Source organism: Amia ocellicauda, chromosome 15, assembly GCF_036373705.1.
Source record: "Amia ocellicauda isolate fAmiCal2 chromosome 15, fAmiCal2.hap1, whole genome shotgun sequence".
NCBI classification, from domain to species: domain Eukaryota; kingdom Metazoa; phylum Chordata; class Actinopteri; order Amiiformes; family Amiidae; genus Amia; species Amia ocellicauda.
The window spans coordinates 25,486,885-25,506,509 of NC_089864.1; the positions used below are offsets into that span (position 1 = coordinate 25,486,885).

At 37.7% G+C, this 19,625-nt stretch overlaps 1 protein-coding gene across 2 annotated transcripts in view; it reads right to left on the bottom strand.

The window, feature by feature from the left end:
- Nucleotides 1-19,625, bottom strand: part of LOC136771894 (solute carrier family 45 member 3) — a 37,594-nt gene that overhangs the window by 12,621 nt on the left and 5,348 nt on the right. Inside the window, exons 1-3 of one of the 2 annotated variants that reach the window (XM_066724452.1) lie at nucleotides 13,731-13,820; nucleotides 13,079-13,377; nucleotides 4,841-5,142 (exon numbers count right to left, since the gene is read on the bottom strand). In XM_066724452.1, coding sequence (XP_066580549.1) covers nucleotides 4,841-5,039 — 199 coding nt within the window. In that variant the 5' untranslated portion in view covers nucleotides 5,040-5,142; nucleotides 13,079-13,377; nucleotides 13,731-13,820. Of the gene's footprint in view, nucleotides 1-4,840; nucleotides 5,143-13,078; nucleotides 13,378-13,730; nucleotides 13,821-19,625 lie in introns of those variants that run through there. The other variant, XM_066724453.1, reaches the window with a different exon arrangement.

The following is a 19,625-nucleotide window of genomic DNA, read 5'->3' on the forward strand; positions in this document are numbered from 1 at the left end:
TGCTAAGAAATATTATTATTATTATTATTATTATTATTAACAGTGATAATCACAAAATAAAACTAAATTATATGGGATAGATTCGCTGTTACTTGAATTAAATGGCCTATTATCTTGGTTGTTTTAAAGATTCTAAATGAATGCTATCTAAATGTTTAGGGAATTTAGGTAGCATGGAAACTGAAGTGACATCATGTTTTACTGCCTATTTTTCCTGGCTCTTAGGAAAATACTTTGAGGTCAAAATTACACCATCAATTCTAAGGACCAAAATTTACAAGTCCACATTTTTTCCAAGTAACATTTTTATTACCATGGGGGCAAAGAATGTAGAAGTTCAGTAGTATAACTTTGGAAATATACTCAGTAGCAAAGAAAAAAGGTCATTCAACTTGAACTTTCAAAAGGTCTTTTGAAAGCATGTTTAAATGAAAGACAATTGGAGTCATACAGTTTGATTACTTCTTGCAACAAGGACTTACTGTTTTCAAATGTATTTAGGAAGCCATGCGTGCTGCTTCAGCTACATACAGTTCATTCCTGGTAGCAGTATGCTAACACAATGACACAAACAGTATTCAACTAGCTAGTGCTTTCCAAGTTTCAGAATTACAGTGATTATTCTCCAGTCTCCCTGTACTTAAAACCTCCAAAATGGGTTAAGCTTTATAATATTCTACCAGAATAGTAACACTAATTGCTTGAATAGGTCTTTAGTGAATACAGTACCCTCCAAAATTACTCACACCCTTGATAAAGATTAACATTAAAGACTATAACATTAACAATACAGTTAATGAGCTATATTGTTTGCTCAAAAAAATAAAAGTGCTAGGAGAAAAATATTTTGTGTAACAAGTTTTTTCCTCAAAAAGATGTCTCCTTTTTTCACACACCTGTTACTTTTGTTAAATAAAATAAATAAAAATCTGCATTAACATGTTTTCTTTTATTTCTTTCCACTATTTGTTCAATCATTAAGAAGTTGAAAACCGCTGTAACAATGGTAAACTTGCCTGGTAGAGGACCAGTGCATCTTGCCCCCCCCCACACAGTGAGGCATGGTTTGGGAGGCAAAGAAGGAGCCAAGGACCACAGTTGGAGATTGACATTACTTGGTTGCATCTCAGGAACACAAAGGCTACAAATCTACCATCAGGCATCACCTCCACGCCAATAGGCTTTTTGGAAAGGTCGCCAGCAATAAACAAAATTGTCTAAAGTTTGCTAAATGGCCTTGGAACTTAGTGTTTGCCTTGCGAGGGGAGTGTGCAAAAAGTACTGAGAACAGGGGTGTGAATATTTATGACACTTTTTGGAAAATAAATGAATAATTTGAGTGAAATGTCAAGTGATAGGTGTATGCCCTTGTAATACCACCAATGTGGCGTTTAATTGAATTTAATTTAACTTAGCTTAAATGAGCAAAGATCTGTGCAATCTAAATGCAAGTAGGTCAGCTTATAGGGTACAAATGAGTCCCTGTGAACCATCAGTGCTATCCATCTGCAATAAATTTAATAAGCAACAATAATACAAAAAAAACTCAAAACAATTACTTTGATTAAAATCTGAGAGTCTGATTGGACAATTTGTCATGATCCTTTCAGAATAATTGAAAGTTGTGATTGTGTTTTAAACCAGTAGTCCTGGCTGAACACTGACCCTGATGGTTTTTGTTCCAACTGAGCTTTCAATTACTTAATTGAACCCTTAATTGAAGTAATTTGATTACATTTGAATCTTAAAATTGTGTAACTGATAAAAAGTTGGTTCCATAATAAGATCATAATTTCCTTATACTTAAAACCCCTACTGTTAATAATAATTAAAAGGCTCAGATTTAGGAAATTTACTTCAATTAAGGGATCAATTAAGTAATTGAGAGCTCAGTTGGAACAAAAACCAGCAGGGTCAGTGTTCCGACAGGACCAGGATTGAGAACCACTGTTTTAAACTATCCATCCATTCATCTTCAACAACCTCTGCATCCAGTACAGAATGGTGCGTTTAAAACTAATTGCACTCTAATGACGCATTTTGCAAATAAGTCCACTGCTACTACATGCCTCCAGGATGGTTTGCTAAGGCAAGAGATTATGAATCTATCCTTCCGTAATATATACACTTTATAGAAGACAACAGGGGAACTACTGTCCACTGGAGTAGATGCTGTTTGGCTGCTGAGAAACCATCCCCTATCGCCGGTGCTGACGGCTGGCTGGTCACCAGAGCGTTGTTGCTTTACATCTGGCTCCTGCTAGAGTTGGTTCTATTACTTAGTTTTTATATTTTCATTTTGAATTATACAGGAGTAATTTTTTGTTGTTGTTGTTGTAACACATTATTTAAAATAGCCTATACAAATTATTTAAATTCTGTAAAACTAGTCATATATGATTTTTATGCATGCCGCGTGAGGGACTGAGATGCTGGCCCTCTTGATAGATGACTGAAAACAAATCTATACATTGTGAGGTGACATGAAAGATTCTAACCATTTGTTTACTTTGGATCTGACTTTACAAAGTTCTTGCTTGCCAACAGCTGACAAGAGATGACCCATCTAATTAACTTCACATCAAACTGATCAAAAGCACGGACTGTCATTGGGACGCTCCAGAACAATGCAGGCTTTTCATTCACAATAGTCATGGCTTACTTGAACAGAAGGAATAATAGCCCTTTAGATTCCCATTAAATGTGCACGTTACATCTTCCAGCAGCAGAAACATCATCAGAACATACTCCCGTTAGATGGAACCAAAATTAATCCTTTATTCGATTAACCACTTCCATCTGACTGCTTGTGAAAGCTGTGCACAGTGGCACGTAAAAGATGCAGATGGCCACTCAACTGCTCCATTAGAAGTCTTTCATAAGCAATTACCTCATATAATCTATAACCGCAAAGACCTTATAATGTGACCTTTTGCACTCTTTCCACAAAGCCTCATCAGGGAAACTCTAGCCACTGCAAGCCAAATGCCTACATAAAATGTCAGATCAAAAAGAGAACACTAGAACACCAATGGATTTAACGACACTTACATAAAGTCTCAAATTGTCACGTGCAGGCACCACATTTGCGTTATAGGCCACCGCATATTGATAACACTTTCCAATCATAACTGGGCCTGCAAAAAGTGACAAACTCTTCTCTTATTAATTTTTAATGTGGCAGATTTCGCATGGCTTTCATGGTTATATCATGGTTTCATGGTTTACTTCACCATGATTTCTATGAGTCTTCATTCTATCACTTTGCTTTCCTATACTTTCCCATTTTAAAGAATCCACAGGACGACGATGAATCAACAAGATGTATATTTGGTAATGGAGAAACAGGTGACAGAGATACAGAGAATCCCTGGATTCAGTGAAGGTTCTGAGCCCTGTTCATTTATAGCTTCACATCTTGAGACAGAACAGAGATTAAGTCCATATTGTATGTGTGATAAATTGGATGAATCAATGAAAATTAATGAAATGCTGATTAATATGTGAGTCTAACAGATTATAATAACTATTGAAAAATCAACACTATAGCTGCTGAGTAGCTATAGTGCCCCTTTGTGACTGCCATTTGGTAACACTTCTGTGACCTTGTGGACGACTTGTAGAAACAACAGGAAGGTTTGTTATTAATTCTGCCTCATCCCCTGACAATGTCAAGGCAAGGATCATTCAATGTTTGGAGAACAGAGTGTCTCTGTCTGCTACAGACTTCTCAAAACTCAGAAAGAAAGGCAAATGCACACAGGCCCATATTAGCCAAAGTGAATGAACTGGATATGTTCAATACAGGTACTAATTAATACTAGCAATTTTATCATGGTATGCTATAGTGAAAATGTATTAGGGCGCCTAAAGCTCCTAACACTAATTTGTACCAAATTAAATGTTTTTTCACCAAGGCAGGAAGGTCAGGACACACAGCATGAAGCTCACTGCACTGGTGACCTCGGCTGGGGTTCACCCTAGGATTCCACAGTTGAGTCTCCTAAGAGGCTTAGCTACGTGCCTCCATGACCTCTACTCCAGTCCCATTTTTGAACAGCACATGTGACTGAGGCACTTACTGCCCTCTAGGGACCAAAAAACAGGCCACCCACACGACCCCCTTAGCAAGCAGACTGGTACCCCTTGACCCTTGTCTGTGGATTATCACAAAACAACATACAGAAACAACTGCACAATGTTAAAAGTAATGGGACCAGCCTACCTTCACCTTGAACTGAACTGTATCAGTGTACTGCCAGCGCTGATGAAATTTGAAGGCAAGGGCCATACATGTAACGATACAATAGCTCATGATGCCAACAAGCTGGGTATATCACAATGGGTTAAGGAGAATTGCTGAAAACCCTTCACAACCCGGCTCATAGTCACAGTTACTGAAGTACCAAAAAGCAGTGGTAAAGTACCTTGCTGACAAATTGTATGTGGTTCTGCTGGATGTTTAGAGAGTCCAAAAAAAATGTAAAATGTAAATCCCTAAACACATTGAAATCACAACATAACAGACTAAATTACATTAATTTCTTCTTTTATCTTTATCAATGTTAAAATTAAATTATAATCTATAGATAGGGCCCCGTGTTTTGTGCAATTTACCATGGATTATATGGACGGATTGTGCAAAAGAATGCAACTTTGATGGAAAGTGTAGTTTAAAGTAATTTACAGACAAAGACAGTCAGGATTTCTGTGATCTTTTTTTACAAAATAAAATAAAATCAATTAAAACAAAACAAAAAAGGCTCCTTAATTGTTTCCAGAAGGACTCTTTCATATTTAATGACCTCCTTTGCTTTTGCACTTAGTAATGAGAGCTTACCTAAGACCATGGTCATGTACTGCTCCTCAACCCCAGCTTCCAGCAGTAATGGAGGGACATATGTAATTCCAGCTGCCACACAGATCTCCAGGCCACAGGTCAGGAAATTTAGCAAGACAAGATGCCACTGCAATTTGCATGGAAGCATATTTAGAATGTTCTTTCCCAGGCAGCTACTACTGGGAGCTCTGAACACCATATGGTGCTCTCAGGGATCCTGTGCTTTCTGGCGGAGTCACAAGGACAGCAGGCTCCTCTCTCAGGCATCGTGAGCGCTCCATTCTTCAGGTGGCATGCTGATTCTGAAACACACAGGACAAGCATGAATTAGGTAGAGCCAGTGTAATGAGTTTTGTTAAAAAAATTAAAATACAAAATTACTGGAAACAATAACTGCTATGGTGATTCCATACTGTTGCATCCTCAAATTCATACACATAACCCTTCTTAGACCACTACAAAGTACAGCTGTCAGGTACACAGTGGACATTACTGAAAAGCAGCGATATTGTAAATACACCTATAGCTGGAAGCATTCACAGCCTTCATTGGGAATAGGTAATTGGAGATGTCGTGTTATGCTGCTCCATAGAAATCAATAGGGTGACTGTCAAATGTTTACACTCTTAACTCAAATTCAGTCAACTGGAATCTTTACAATTTTTTTTCTGGTTTACAAACAGAAACATAATATAGGCCAATTGATCAATGAAAAATATGAACTACTAATTCAATCACTGCATTACATGGTTTCAGATTTCAAGTACAGATTTCAATATAGAGTTGTATATCTGCACACGTTTAATTTTTTTTTTTATGCGACCATGCACCCAAAATATCCATCCTGATCAGAACTATTTATACCAATAATATAGGCTATATCACATTTTATGGCTGGGTAACAAGTCTAAAATGATTTCATTTGCAATTGCTAACCTTGCCATATCCTAGTGTAGGAAAAGTGGTATGGCTAAGCGCAATCGATATTTATAATTTCCCAATTCGATATCAAAATGTTCCTGCATGACAGAGGACAGTAGAGGCTACCACTGTGACATACCATCCTCCATTTATGCCTTATGTGGAAGGGAACTTTCACTTTGTTTACCTTACAGTCCAAGATATCCTTTAGACATTTTATTTTGATAGTTTTTTAGGCTTGCTTTATATTGCTGTGGTGCGCTCTCTTGTTCACAAGGATTCTCAGCCAAATGCATATGCAAAGCAATTGCACAAGTAAACCATCAATATTTGTGCATCACAACTCACACAGGGAAAAGGCAACGAATGGGTTTACACAACAGAAGAGACCATGGCCTCATATTTGTTATCCAAGTACTGTAGATCCCTTCTGAGTGTGAAAAATAAATCCCTAAGTATACCTTAAAAGACACAATGAAAAGAGAGAAATCTAGAGGAAGTCCCAAGGAACCAAAACAGGCTATAGCTATACCATTTAGGTGTAAAAATGTCTGCTGTTTCTACCGTTCCCAGTTGCAACTATACATACTATCCCATAAAATCTAAATTCAGTGAGAGGAAGGTAGAATTTATGCCTTGAGGCAGTTATAGTATTTTCCATTAAATCCCAATGAGACTCTGCTCTCGTTATATTGCAACATCCCATAAGTGTTATTTTTCAATCTCAAGGGCAAAAACTTTGCAGACTTTGGTTGGCGGGCTGTGGTCATTTGAGACAAATTACAAAGCAATATCAAATGCGGTATTGTCAAACTAGGCCAGCATATTCTGGTGTCTACAATGAGATCAGCCTAGACCGACATCACACTGAATGGTGGGTAAGTGCATTGGGCAGAGGGAGGTATGTACATGGTCATCAGGTGCTACATATTGAAAACTGGAAATCCTTCTGAATTCCTCAGTGTCTTTAGACAGCCCCATGACTTGCAGATTTCAAATCGATACAGCGACAACATAGCCTGCACCCAAAGCATACCTAAAATGCCATTGTGAAGTATACTACTCTTGCGTTGACAAACACTGGAGATGGAGAGACCAATGGGTCCACATTTGCGCCTTCAGTTTTGACAATTTTTGCAAAACAAAAAATATGACATCATCAAGTATATTAAAAAAAAGTCAAATTCTGTTAAAAAAATAGGATCTGGAGTATAATGTTCTGGGAAGTCAAATGCACTTTAGTTTTAATGTTATTGCTTAGATATTTAAGCCACAATGGTCTGAAACATGGAATACAGAAACAAGGCCTTTAGTTACTGATGGTCTCACAATTAGTTATAACCTGAAGAAGATTTGACTGAAGTCCTCCTTTAGGCTTTGTCCTGCTGTGACCATACACAACACAAATGGCTATTCTAGGTTTCATCACCATGGTGATGCTTCAGTAGAAAAGTAAAGTCAGGTGGCAATACATTTTCATACTTGCATAAAGAATGTATTCCTTCAACAGTACTTTCTACAAAGGTTACTCTTCATACTTATATAAGGAGTGGAGTGTTTCATATTTGCAGAGTTTCAGAAGTACACTAGGTCTGAAAATGAACTTTTAACAGAACTGTTAAGTATTGACTAACTCAGTTTGACCATTTATGATTTTTATTTGTATACATGGAGGAAAACAACAATATAAATCAAAGCAACACAATTGAAATACCACTTTATACGTCAAATAACTTCTTGTGGGGTAAGGTTGGCCTCAAATCAGGTGCACTGGTGGCCTGAACCCGCTTATTTAAAATCAGTGACCTAGTCCAATGTTAGTCCTTTGGGTTCGAGTGTAATGGGACACCACACCATACAGCTTATGTCAAGAGTTTCCTGACATAGTTCAGACTAAGATCTGCAAGGCAATCTTTTTTAAGGACATATTCAAGAGGATTGCTTCACATTTCACCATTCAATGATCTTTCCCCTATATCAATTTTGTAATCCATTGGCCACTTTAACTATGATCATTTCCTACAGAAGTGCATTTCCATTTATTGATGTCTTATTATATCTGAGTCTAACTAATAATACAATGTTAAATGCAGAACAGAAGCCATTCAAATAAACTGAAGCAGTGAAAATAGAAGAAATAACAGGGTCTTTAAAGGGTTTAGCTTCCATTTCCTTCCTTCCTTCCTTCCTTTTATAGACCAATGGGGACTTTTTAAAACTAAATCCCTGAGGAACAGACAAGAATACTTCAGTGATTCAATTTGGCATTTTGTTGAAACAAATATACTAAAAAGATGTTGTTCTTCTCTCTCCACTGCATAATGAAAAATGTACAAGATAAATATTTCAGACAGCTGGCTGGAGTAAGCATCGGTTTACAGATCTCACAAATCAATTAATTCTCCACTGTAACCATTGGCTATACTGAATAAAGTAATTGCATTTCAAAGCCTCAACAAACAATTTGAAATGGACCTGAATTTATATTGCACAAACACACAATGCAATTACATTAGCAGGGGAATGTTAACTGTACATCTTAAAGCCAGAAAGTAAAAGCTGAAGAGGTAGCACAAAAGCTTATAACTGGTATGTAATATTCCAAAATAATTTTAAGACTCTCATTCTTGCCCCCAGTTGACCATGAACTCTGAAGTCGTGCGACCTGGAATTCACTCATTTCAGTTCATGGGAATTTAGTGTTTGTCTGGCGTGCTCCCCATGGAAAAAGCAAAACAAAACCAAAAATATGTCTCAGGTTTCTGTTGGGAGTATAAATTCCATGTCTGAGCTCACTCGGCAGCCCATAGTGACCACACAAGCCTGAAGAAGAGGTGTGAAACTTGTATTTAGTATTCCTAACTGTTGGAACGAATCAACAAGAAAAAAAAAAGTGCAAAACTGTAAAGCTGTTTAGCAAATGTGGACCATCTGTGCTTCTGTTATAAAAGCAAAGCCCTATATACAATTCCCTATCAATTTCATAAAAGACATGATCCTGAGGGTGACTAGTGATGTAATGTGAAATTCAATGTTTTAATGTTATTTCCTCTTTCTTTTCAGCATGAACTTGTGCTGATGTGCAACAATGTGTCTCTTTGAAATGCCAATTCGCCAAGCTTTAACTTCTTATCAGAATAGAAAAAATAGTGAATCTGTGCAAATAATAATAATTATAATAATAATAATAATAATAATAATAATAATAATAATAATAATGATGAAAATAATAGTTTGGAGAGGGTATCTCAGCTGATCTTTGGGTATCTTGAGTCAGTAGGAACCCAGATACTGAAGGGTTAAACTATACCAATCAATCTGCAAGAGTGGCTGTGTGAACCAACATTTCACAGCCGTCATATCCCATTTCATCAGACTGCAGAGACACTGAAAAGAGCCCATCAGGGGAGGCTGAGCATTCCCGCGCAGTCTCTCCCCGTCAACGCACTGCCCCTCCCCCCTCCCTGCCCGGAGGGCACCAGCTGCACTAACCTGTATTGTGAGGAGACATTTCAAAAATTTCTGCTCTGAATTGGCAATTTTATATTTCTTTTGCATCACAACGTTCCCAGCCCATCTCTCTGGGAATCCCTAGGGTTGCAGTCCCAGACAGAGAGTCATTAAAGATCTTTTTTTTTTTGGCTGTGGTTTCTCAGATCCTCATTGTCAAACAATTTTAATAATAGCCCATGGTTACAATTGTGTTCAGTGAAGTTGGGAAGAGTTCACCACCAAACATACATTATGTCCATTTTATAATATCATATACAAATCTTAAATATTCAATCTATCAATTGTTGAATAGGTTAGTAATTAACTATATACATATGTACACCAATCTAGTAATACAAAATAAAATAAAAACTCTCAAAACCGAATCTACATTCCGACTGACCAATCAAATTCAACATTGTAACCTCACTGATTCTCACAAAGTGGCCTTGAGAATATTGTTGAACCCTAACTCTTAATCCTATACATGCAGTCTTTTCTTAGCTGTAATTTAGCTACTCTGCCAGAGCATTTTGCCGTTTTGTCACCCCATTCAGCACAACCTGAAAACTGGTTTAATGGCCCGAAAAGGATATCATTGTACAAAACAGGCTTTGTGCACATCTTGCCAGAGCAGTAACTTGATATACTGGGGGGCATCAAGCTCTCTCAATTACGCTTTTTTGAACACTGTGTAAGTAGGTAAAAAGTCTAGGGTGCTTGCATCTGAGCCAGCTTAAGCGGATTGTTCAACAATGACATCAGAACCACAAACTATGTTTCGACAGCTATGTAAAAACCTCAAATAAAGCCATGGGTTGCTTTTGACTTCAGTTTAATGGCTTTTGTTGGCCACTATACAGAAATCCTCATAGGACTATGTGGAGTTTGAGTAAAGGGACTTTCATTTTATAACCAAGACAGAGAATACCATTTTGCACATGGAGTCAAGGCTGCACCGTATTTCAACACAGCTAAAATACACCAGCAGCTATGTAACTGTAGGTAACAGCTCAAAAGTAATTTCTGTAAAAATAATGAATAGTGCTGTGGCAAACTAATTCCCATGTGCTACTGCTGTGGAGTCAGACTTTTAAAAATAACATATGCAATTTAGAACTTTATTTCTTATTTATTAGTGTAATTATGTATATCAATGCCATATGCTGACCAGTCACTCATTTCACTCAATTATTCCTCCTCTCTACTTAATCTCTTGGGCAATTAGCTGGGGCAAAATGGCTGCCATAAAGACCCCCAGAGAGTGATGCAATTCAGTGGTAGATGGAGGCAGGCTCTTTTCTATAGCAAGAATAAAAAATACAAATCGCAATATAAATGCACAGCATTATTAAACTCCAGATTCACCGGCAGCACAACTCACTCAAAAGATAACACCCCACTCAGCAGTATTTTGTTTTGCCTGAGCTCCATGAAGGGTGCTGACAATGTGAGTCGGGGGAAATAATACAAGTGTTTGCTACACAAATCAGATGAAATCTGCTGACAAAGATAAATCTAATGCAGTCTCCCAAGACTCCCACATTCAGGGAGAAGCCTCGATCTGTACCATTTTGAATACTTTCTGTGCTGTCCGTATCATTTGACCCAGCTGAAAACTATTAGCACAACGAGCAGCAAGTTACACAAGAAAAGTAACGGAATAGTCCTGAGGTTAAATGAACACGGCTGACATTTTACAACTGCAGGCTGGACGAGAGGAGATGAGTTTAGGGGATTCTGAAGACACACAATACAGCAATTCGGACAGCAGGAATACATTTAATCCAAGAATGTAGTGCTCTATTAAACCAATTCCTCTTGATTAATTGCTATAGAGGAATTGGTAGTAGTGGTAAGGACTCTGAACTTATGAGAACTTCTGCTGTACCCTTGAACAAAGTACTTTACCTCAATTGCTCCAGTACAAACCCAGCAGTATAAATGGGTAATTACATGTAAAAATAATGTGATATATTGTAACATTTGTCAGTTGCTCTGGATAAGTGCGTCAGCAATAATTCGTATTGACATGGAGTAGGGGAGGGGGGTTGTAGCCTTAAAAAGCACGTCCACACCCACAACCTTCTTCTTTGGCAGGAAGTGAGTATTCTCTTTCTCTGTACACCTGAAGTGTCTCCCTGCAATACAAGCTTTGTTCACATTGATTCATGGAATTTGGATTGGCCCACAAAATCTGTGACCTTCTGCGTATTTTTTTCCAGTGTGGGGTCTGACTAAAAGCATTCTCACATGCTGGCATATGAACAAGTATCACAAGAGTGTGCATTGCAATGAAGACTCTTATTCAGCACCTCGCAGGGGACTGATCAAACTGTCAAGGCTGAATTTTCACTCCAGTCTGACTTCAACACAAATAATAGGAGAACAGACTGCATTAGAGCAGAGGGCTCCTGATGCAGTGAGGTTAATTAAGGCTGCAGGCAGACTTTAAAAAAACAACAACAAAAAGCTTTCCAAAATCTAAAATGCTACAATTCACTTGGGAGGGGCAAATGTGACCTAAAGTCACTTATCCTTAATTGAACAATACAACTAGGCAATTTAACCATTTTATTGAAAATCTACATGTAGTTTGTACATCCCTTTACATTATGAAACGTACAGTGCTTTAGGAACTTAGAACAGCAGAAATGCTGTCGACTATGTACTAAATTTAAGCACTGGATTCATTTTAATAGTAATGTGTGGTCACCCTACTGCAACCTTTAATTTAGATTTGTTTTTCCATGCTACGTAAGGCAATTCTTACAAAAGTTCCCACTGGATTGAATGCCCACAATAATGGAATTATGTATGATTATATTTATATAAATATATGGTCAATGATTCCATAAAAAGTAGTACTGTTACTAGGGAACCAATACATTGTTGTATAGTTATTGTGCTTTTAAAGTTTAATCTTACACTCACATGTACATTTGAATTATGCATTTGAATCCGTAGCCCTCAAGAAGTCAAGGTTCACATTCCTTTTTGTTTCATGATGTCATTTCATTTTTAAATTACACAACAAATATTTGATACAACATGCATTCGTTCCAACATTTTATAAACTAGGTCAAACGTGGTTTCTTTCAGCATTGTGCGGTGCCTAGTAAAGCACAATACACCTTAAATAAAACATCACAAGAAATGTGCTTAAAAATAATAATCCTCCAGTGTCGTGAGTAACGATTTATATTGTATATCATATATAAAATCCATAGTATGGTGTAAAATTATAACCCTTCTGCCCAGCTCTAGTATATATTATACAAGTATGTAGCCTATATCCACACGTCTATGTTACAGCTTGGCCTCATGCATTGCATTGGGCCTTTTACAGGTGGACACGAAGAATGTCTATATTTACACCACAGGACATCTGGTCAGAGTCGGAGGGGGTGCTCATTTTGCTAGGTCAGGGTTTCACAGTTAACAAATGCATCATAAACACAGCTGCAGGAATTGACCAGGAAGAGTCAGACGAAATTCAGTGAAACATGTGAAGTCAACAACTTCTATTAACATTCCAGCTCAGAGTAATACCAAAACGATGGGAGTCTAGCAGGACTCAGAGTCTGAGCAGGCTTCACACTCGTTATGTAAAATACAGCTCTTATCAGCCCCATTGCCCATTCAGAGTTAGGATGAATGAGACAGCAGCCTTGACATTATCAGTTACAAACACCTCTGAGCTAAGTGTAGCCTATGAACACTTGTAAAACACTGTTAAATTGTTACAGGAACACGTTGTACTAAGCAGTGAACTAAATCTGATAGTTACAATAATAAGAGAGAAAAAAAAGCCTGTTTACTTACTATAGCAATTTAAAGCTGTGGCTGTGGTGCAGTCCTTATTTTTTTTCACTCTATACAGAGAATACAATTGGGAAAGAAGTAAGAGTCCTGTCCACTTCAATTTTCACCCTCCCCTCTCAAAAACCGAGCCTGTCCTGGTCTTAGACAATGTTTTGTTCCGCTCCTTTTGCCAGAGTTGTCACCCCTAAGCTCTCTGCCCCGGCTTCTGGAAAAAAAACCCGAGCCCTGAAGGAATTCTCCTCTCCTGAGATTCTCCAGTCTGCCGGTTTGGGTTCTGCACTCAAAGAGCACAGGCTAGTCTGAAACAAAGAATGAATTCATATCAATTCCACCACATATGACCCCCCCCACCTCCTTTCCAAAACACCCCATACAATAATCCCTGACCTGGTATCATGTTTAACTGCCTATCAGGAACACCCCCTACTACCTCCCCTTCAACCCCCCCCCACACCCCTCTGCCCCAACCCAACCTAACCCACCCCTCAACCCATGTCTCAAATTCAAAGCTTGTAGAAATGCAGCCTTTATTAACTCCATCACAAGCCCATTGAAGTACACTTCCCTCTGGCTGCATCCAAGCTCAGCCCCGAGAGTGCCGTCTAATACAATAACTGGTGGGAAGACATGAAGCAAAAGGTTTCATACTCACCGGTAACTGATTCAAGTTGCAGGCTGCAGTCATTAACAGTGCATTTAAAGAAACCTCTGCACGTTAGCCAATGCAGATCAATATTAACCAGCACAGCAGCAGCTTTGCACACTACGGCTTTACATGGTGCCCTAAGCTATTTTTATTTTCTTGTATTTTTTTGGTTTTGGTTTGCCTGCCACACTGAAGCAGATGCTCAAAAGACACAATAGTTCAGTAGTACCTGCTTTTTCTTTTGTTGCATTCCTCCCAGGACAAGGACAATACAAGGCAAACACAGCATTCCCCCTGCTGCCTTTCCTTAACTTTCAGGGATGAGACCAACAGCAAAGACAGTGGCACACCCAGGTCAAGCAGTTAATTACGGTCTCCACGTCTGAACTGAAACCCAGAGAGATTTCTCTCCCTCCAGCATGCCTCCTACAACCCCTGTTCCTCCTTTCACACTCAGCTCAGCAAGACCATGCCAAAAAGCCTTCACCTGTTTGATACAAGCCTACTATAGAATGCCCTGCCAGGTAATAACAGGTTCAGCTCCTATCTAAAGACTGCTGTAATCCTCCTTCTAATTCCTTCAGCTGGAAATGCGCTACAGGAGGGGGGAGGGGGCTGGAAAATGGCTTTCCCAAATACCCGAGGAATGCAAAATTAGAGTAGCCTTTTTAGCTACATTGACTTAATCCAATGAATGATTTCTGACTCACTTTCTTGATTTAAACAATTGGTTTTAAATTACTAAACACAACTGAACATTAAAAATATATATATATATATATGAAACAGCTATGCCATCTATCTAAGCAAGGCAACTTGTGGTTCAGTTATATGAATGTTTGATATATTAATGATTTGTATGATTTTATTTTACAATGAATTAGTTTCATAATTTGTGCTAGAACGAATCCATGCAAAGCTGGGAATACCTGTATATATAACAAGTTTTACTTTTTTCTAGGCAGGCTACAGATATTGCAACGTTTGTATTTGGTATGAGTCAGTAAACTTTGGGTATTCTTCTAAATCTGTAAGAGTTTCGTCAGCCAAACCCAACACATCATTATGAGTAATCTTTAATTTTCTTTTCTTTGATGGCAACATATAAACAGGCGAGTGTGTAAAAATAGATGATATGTGCTACTGCTTTTGGCAAACAGACACCCCACAATAAACTTAAATATAATCCATGCTAAACCTGGAGTTAAGGATAGAGAAGTCAGTATTGGCTCCTAAATTAACTTTGAAAGGTATGTGTGTGGCTACTGCATATTATCATTATTTTGGAAGCACGTTCAGATGATTAAAGACAAAGGAAGGTATCTGGTTGGCCTGAACAAGTATCTTCATTCCGTTCTATTTTCAGCTGTAAAGCTAGAGCATCACAGTGAATTTGTGTGTTCTGTCCATAAATCAGGTTTGGACTCTAGTGCTCATAGCATTCTCCATCTGAAAACCTGCCATTTCAATGTGGTTTGTAACTGCAACAGGTTCATTTCGGCTGGAATTTTCCCCTGTGGCCTGAGGGCTATGGGATAACACCTCCTTCAGGAACTCTAAATAAACCAGATGGTTTAGACGTAATAGGACATGCCTTGGTATTATAGACACAGGCCCCAATATAGGAGCAGGCCGCATCGTTTTCACACATACATACATACATACATACATACATACAGTTATACACTTTCTCTTGCATAAAAAGAAAAGAAGAAACTAAATAAGCCTAGCAGAGAGGTCATTGACCGCAGCTCATAAAATAAACGATTCTGAAATGAATTTGCATGGAAAGTATAACCAAATGTTCTCCTTCCTCGCAAGTCTTTTTCTTTGGTAAACTTTTCCAGTCGAGATATCGAGTTTGGAAATAGCACGCTTTTGTTTCCACCGCAGAAGAATTAAATGCATTGCGGGAGATTATTTTGACAGTGATTACATCACAGCTTTGAATATAGCCTTGAGAAATGAGCTGAGTGAGGTAATTAAGGTTAAGCTCTATTGGAGAGTGGAAGTCCCAGTAAGCACAGTTGTGGTCATCCCTTCCCTTGGTCCCGTTTAATGGGTAATGCAAAATATTTACCTGTTCAAAGACTTAACAGAACCATATAAACTCTAGAAAATATTCCACATTCACTATCAGGGATTTGGAGCAGCCAAAAAATTGAATTGCACTGTTCTGGCCAGTTAGAGGCTGCTCCAGCAGAGCAAATTAAATAATGATCCTTGTAATAGTGATTTGAATAAAAGGGATATCATTGATTTGTGAAAAGTATGCTGTACTACAGGCCTTATCTTTCGTTTTTTTTTTTTTTTTTTTAATAATTTTTAGGGGAGGGGCATCAGTCTGACTGCAGCTGTATGCTTTGTTAGATATCACTTTGTGGATTTTTGTAACATACACCTGCACATTTTATAAACAGCTACGTCATCTACATATGCAAGGTGTGGGTTTTAGTATTGCTAACATTTGGTATTGTAATGATTTGTTCACTAAATTTGTAAATTAATTGAATCACTGTGCACAATCTGTACCTGTATGGATAAAAAAAACTATGTTGTTAAGCTGCATTATAAATTCAGTTCCAAATGTGGTTAAAAAAACTAAATTAAATCTGCCATTATTGATTTTTCCCCCCACAGAAGACAGGATTTTCTTTTTCAGTTTCCTACAGGAAGGCAAAACAGCTGTTTACAGTGTTGAATATCATGCTAGTTATGGTGCAGTCTTAGGGCTGTAATCTACAGCTCAGTGTGGAACCGAGTGAAACAAAGGCCTCTGTCATGTAGTTGGACATTCCAGTCAACATGGAAACATATGGAGATTGGAGGTTAAACATATATAATCACAGGCTTACATCCAGGACAATATTAATACCAGTGTGCCTCTTCCTAATTAATTACCCAATAAATAAATGCATACACAGAAAGGGGTGAGTCATAGAGACACGGATGAATGGCTGTTTCTGAGGATTTGATCATAAAAGGACAGCATTAAGAAGGATGTGAGGAAAGAGGCCAACAAGCAAGGATTAGCATCACTGCATTTTTTAAGTGTTTGCATTTCAATAATACAGAAAAACATGAAAGTGTGTGTAAGTTTTGCTAAAAGAATCCATTCGATCTGAGAGCTTCAGTAGTTGTGGATTGACATATCTATCATGAGTTCATTCTATTCTGTTAAGTAATTTCAAAGGTAAATGGAGATCAGATATCAAAAGATTGCCCTGCCCCCAAACACTAAACGTTTGCCCCTAGAGCTTTCTGAAAAACAATATGCAGAGTTCTGTTCTTGATCCTTTGTGTTCTAAAAAAGGTTGGCTTTGCAGTTTCTTTTGATCACTTTCTACAGACGCAAATTACTTGAAAGAATAATTGTGCCAAAGCTACATTACACAGTGGAAGTTCCTTTTTTTATTCCACCAGGAATTTAAAAATGTAAAAGCTAATGACATTTGCATTTCTATGTTTAACTTTATGTTCTTAGTCATTTGTAATCAGTGGGAGTCGATTTCAAAGTGCCTCTTCAACTACGTTTTTAAACCCACGGACCTTCATCTATTTTTCCCTTCAAGGAATTTAATAACACCAATCTCATCTCTACCAGTAGTTGTTGGATACTTAGTATGCAGGATCTTAGAAAACACATGTTAGAAACATCTGGGGCGAACTTATTGTACCTGTAATGCTCTGAAGATGTGACCTCGGATTTACTATACAGTTCACAGACTGGAAAAGGCAGAAGTGTAACCTTTAATAGTATTTAGCAAGCTTTTGATTACTGGCAAATTATTGACAGTTGCAGAACACTTTGATAATTTCCTGCAGCCTCAGTACCACATGAAAGCACTTTGCAAGTGACTTGAACAGGGATGGTACACAATTAACTTGGGTTCGGTAGGTATCGCTCAGCTGGAACAGAGCTTGGCGAGGAAGTGAAATGGAGATGTGGTTGCTTTCAGTAAAGAGCATTCATAATGCGGTCTCTGTTAAAAACTAGTAACCAAACTTTCAGCAGCATTTTTCAATTCCAGTGAAGACTTATTGCAACCACTTTTGGGACAGCAATGGAGTACACTTATCCTGTGACTCAGTTCTATTTAAAGATATAAACATGCTACTGAAGTCTGCTGCCTTTTTTTGGGGTTATTTTCCCATCAAAGCTGAAAAGTGAAACATGGAAACTCATAATATATATAGTTCTGGCCCCTGGCTATTGGTGAAATCTTTGCCGGAGAATATTTCTGCTCTGATGTCATTGCAGAGGTAAGTAGAAGACCTTCTGAGTGTCGTGGAAAATTCTCCAAAAGAAAGAAGTGGATTTTTTTGGAGGGGTAAAACTTTCAAAGGCAATTTAATGTATCTATGTAGATATGAATGAGAACTGACCCCACTTTAAATGATGACTTTAGTTTGTACCAACTGGAATACAAGTAAATACAACTTATATTAGGGAAACACAACCTGTGGCCTGTTTATCATATGATTGAGCCCATTTTATGACTTCCATTTCACTCAAGGCTTTATATTTTAGAATGCTTTGTATTTTAATAAAATGAAGGACACAGAGGAGTTACTAACTCTTAGTAGCTCCTCTGTGTCCTTCATTTTATTACAGTAACTACAACACGCTTCTCAAAATTGCTGACAATAGTACTGGGATCAGCCACTTCTGGTAGAATTAAAAACATGTCTGGGAAATAAACCCAGTCTCCCTACAGATGGATAGATTTATCTAACAAAGAAAAATGGGATGTGAAAGGGAAACAACACAGCAGAAGTCAGCGCCGAAGAAAAGCTGAAGCATCCAAGAAGAGCATGGAATTGCTGAGAAAGATTGGGGAAGAATTGTCTGTTACTGAGAAGCAGGATAGGTCATACAGACTGATTTGCTTGTCATCCTAGCAAAGTTTGCAAGGCATATGACATAAAAGGACATTTAGAAACAAAGCATGAGAAGTTCCAAAAGAAGTAGCCTCACTGGTACCAAAGACAGAACCTTAAAAATAAAGAATCAGAAACAGGATTTAGAAATGCTATGACTCAGTCTCGGTTGGTGACATTAGCACTGTTGCCTATTTGCTGAGTTCTTGCATGAAAATTAGTCTTTATCAGTATTGAATTAATGAAGGAATGGTTTATACGATCACGTAAAGTGTTCTTTCAGCATGTGAAAAACAAAGACAAGATTGATCGCAAATCTCTGTAACAACTCTGTAGGGATAGAGTCAGTCGCAATGTAGCTTATACCTTTTGAGCTGACAATATTAAACCAGTTACAGGGGGACATTTAAAGGCTTGATAAGTCAACAAGAATAAGGGACATGGCAGTTATGTGAACGACTGCGTACATTTTAAATTCACTTTGTTATCTTGCTTTGAGTTTATGATGATTAAACATCATGCAAAGTGAGCTTTGTGTATATAGAATGATAATTGTATGTATTGTAGCTAAGGGTCAGAATTAAAGATAATTGTGAATGGAAATAATGTTTAACTATGCGTGTCTCATTTTAGGAAATTGTAAAATGTATATTTAGATTAGATATGCAGCCTGTAATTAAAGTTCAGTTGAGCATCCTTATCCTTAGATAAATACAGGTACTAGACACCATAAAGCAAAATATTTATATCAAATTTATTTCAGTTTTTTTGCTATTCCACTGGCATGACTTATATTTTGTTAAGTAAGCGAAAAAAAATCAGGCATGTTTGGGGGAAGAATTCAGGAATTTGACTTAAAAGATCAGAAATGTATAAACCTTAATAGCCATTCTGATTTAGAAAAGCCTTCTAATCTAACACTGGGAAAACTCCCAGCAGGTCTACATGCTGCTGTGATTAGAGTGCAAAAAAGCTGGTTTAGAACCTTGGAAACCAAATGAAAGGTGAAAAACATTAAGT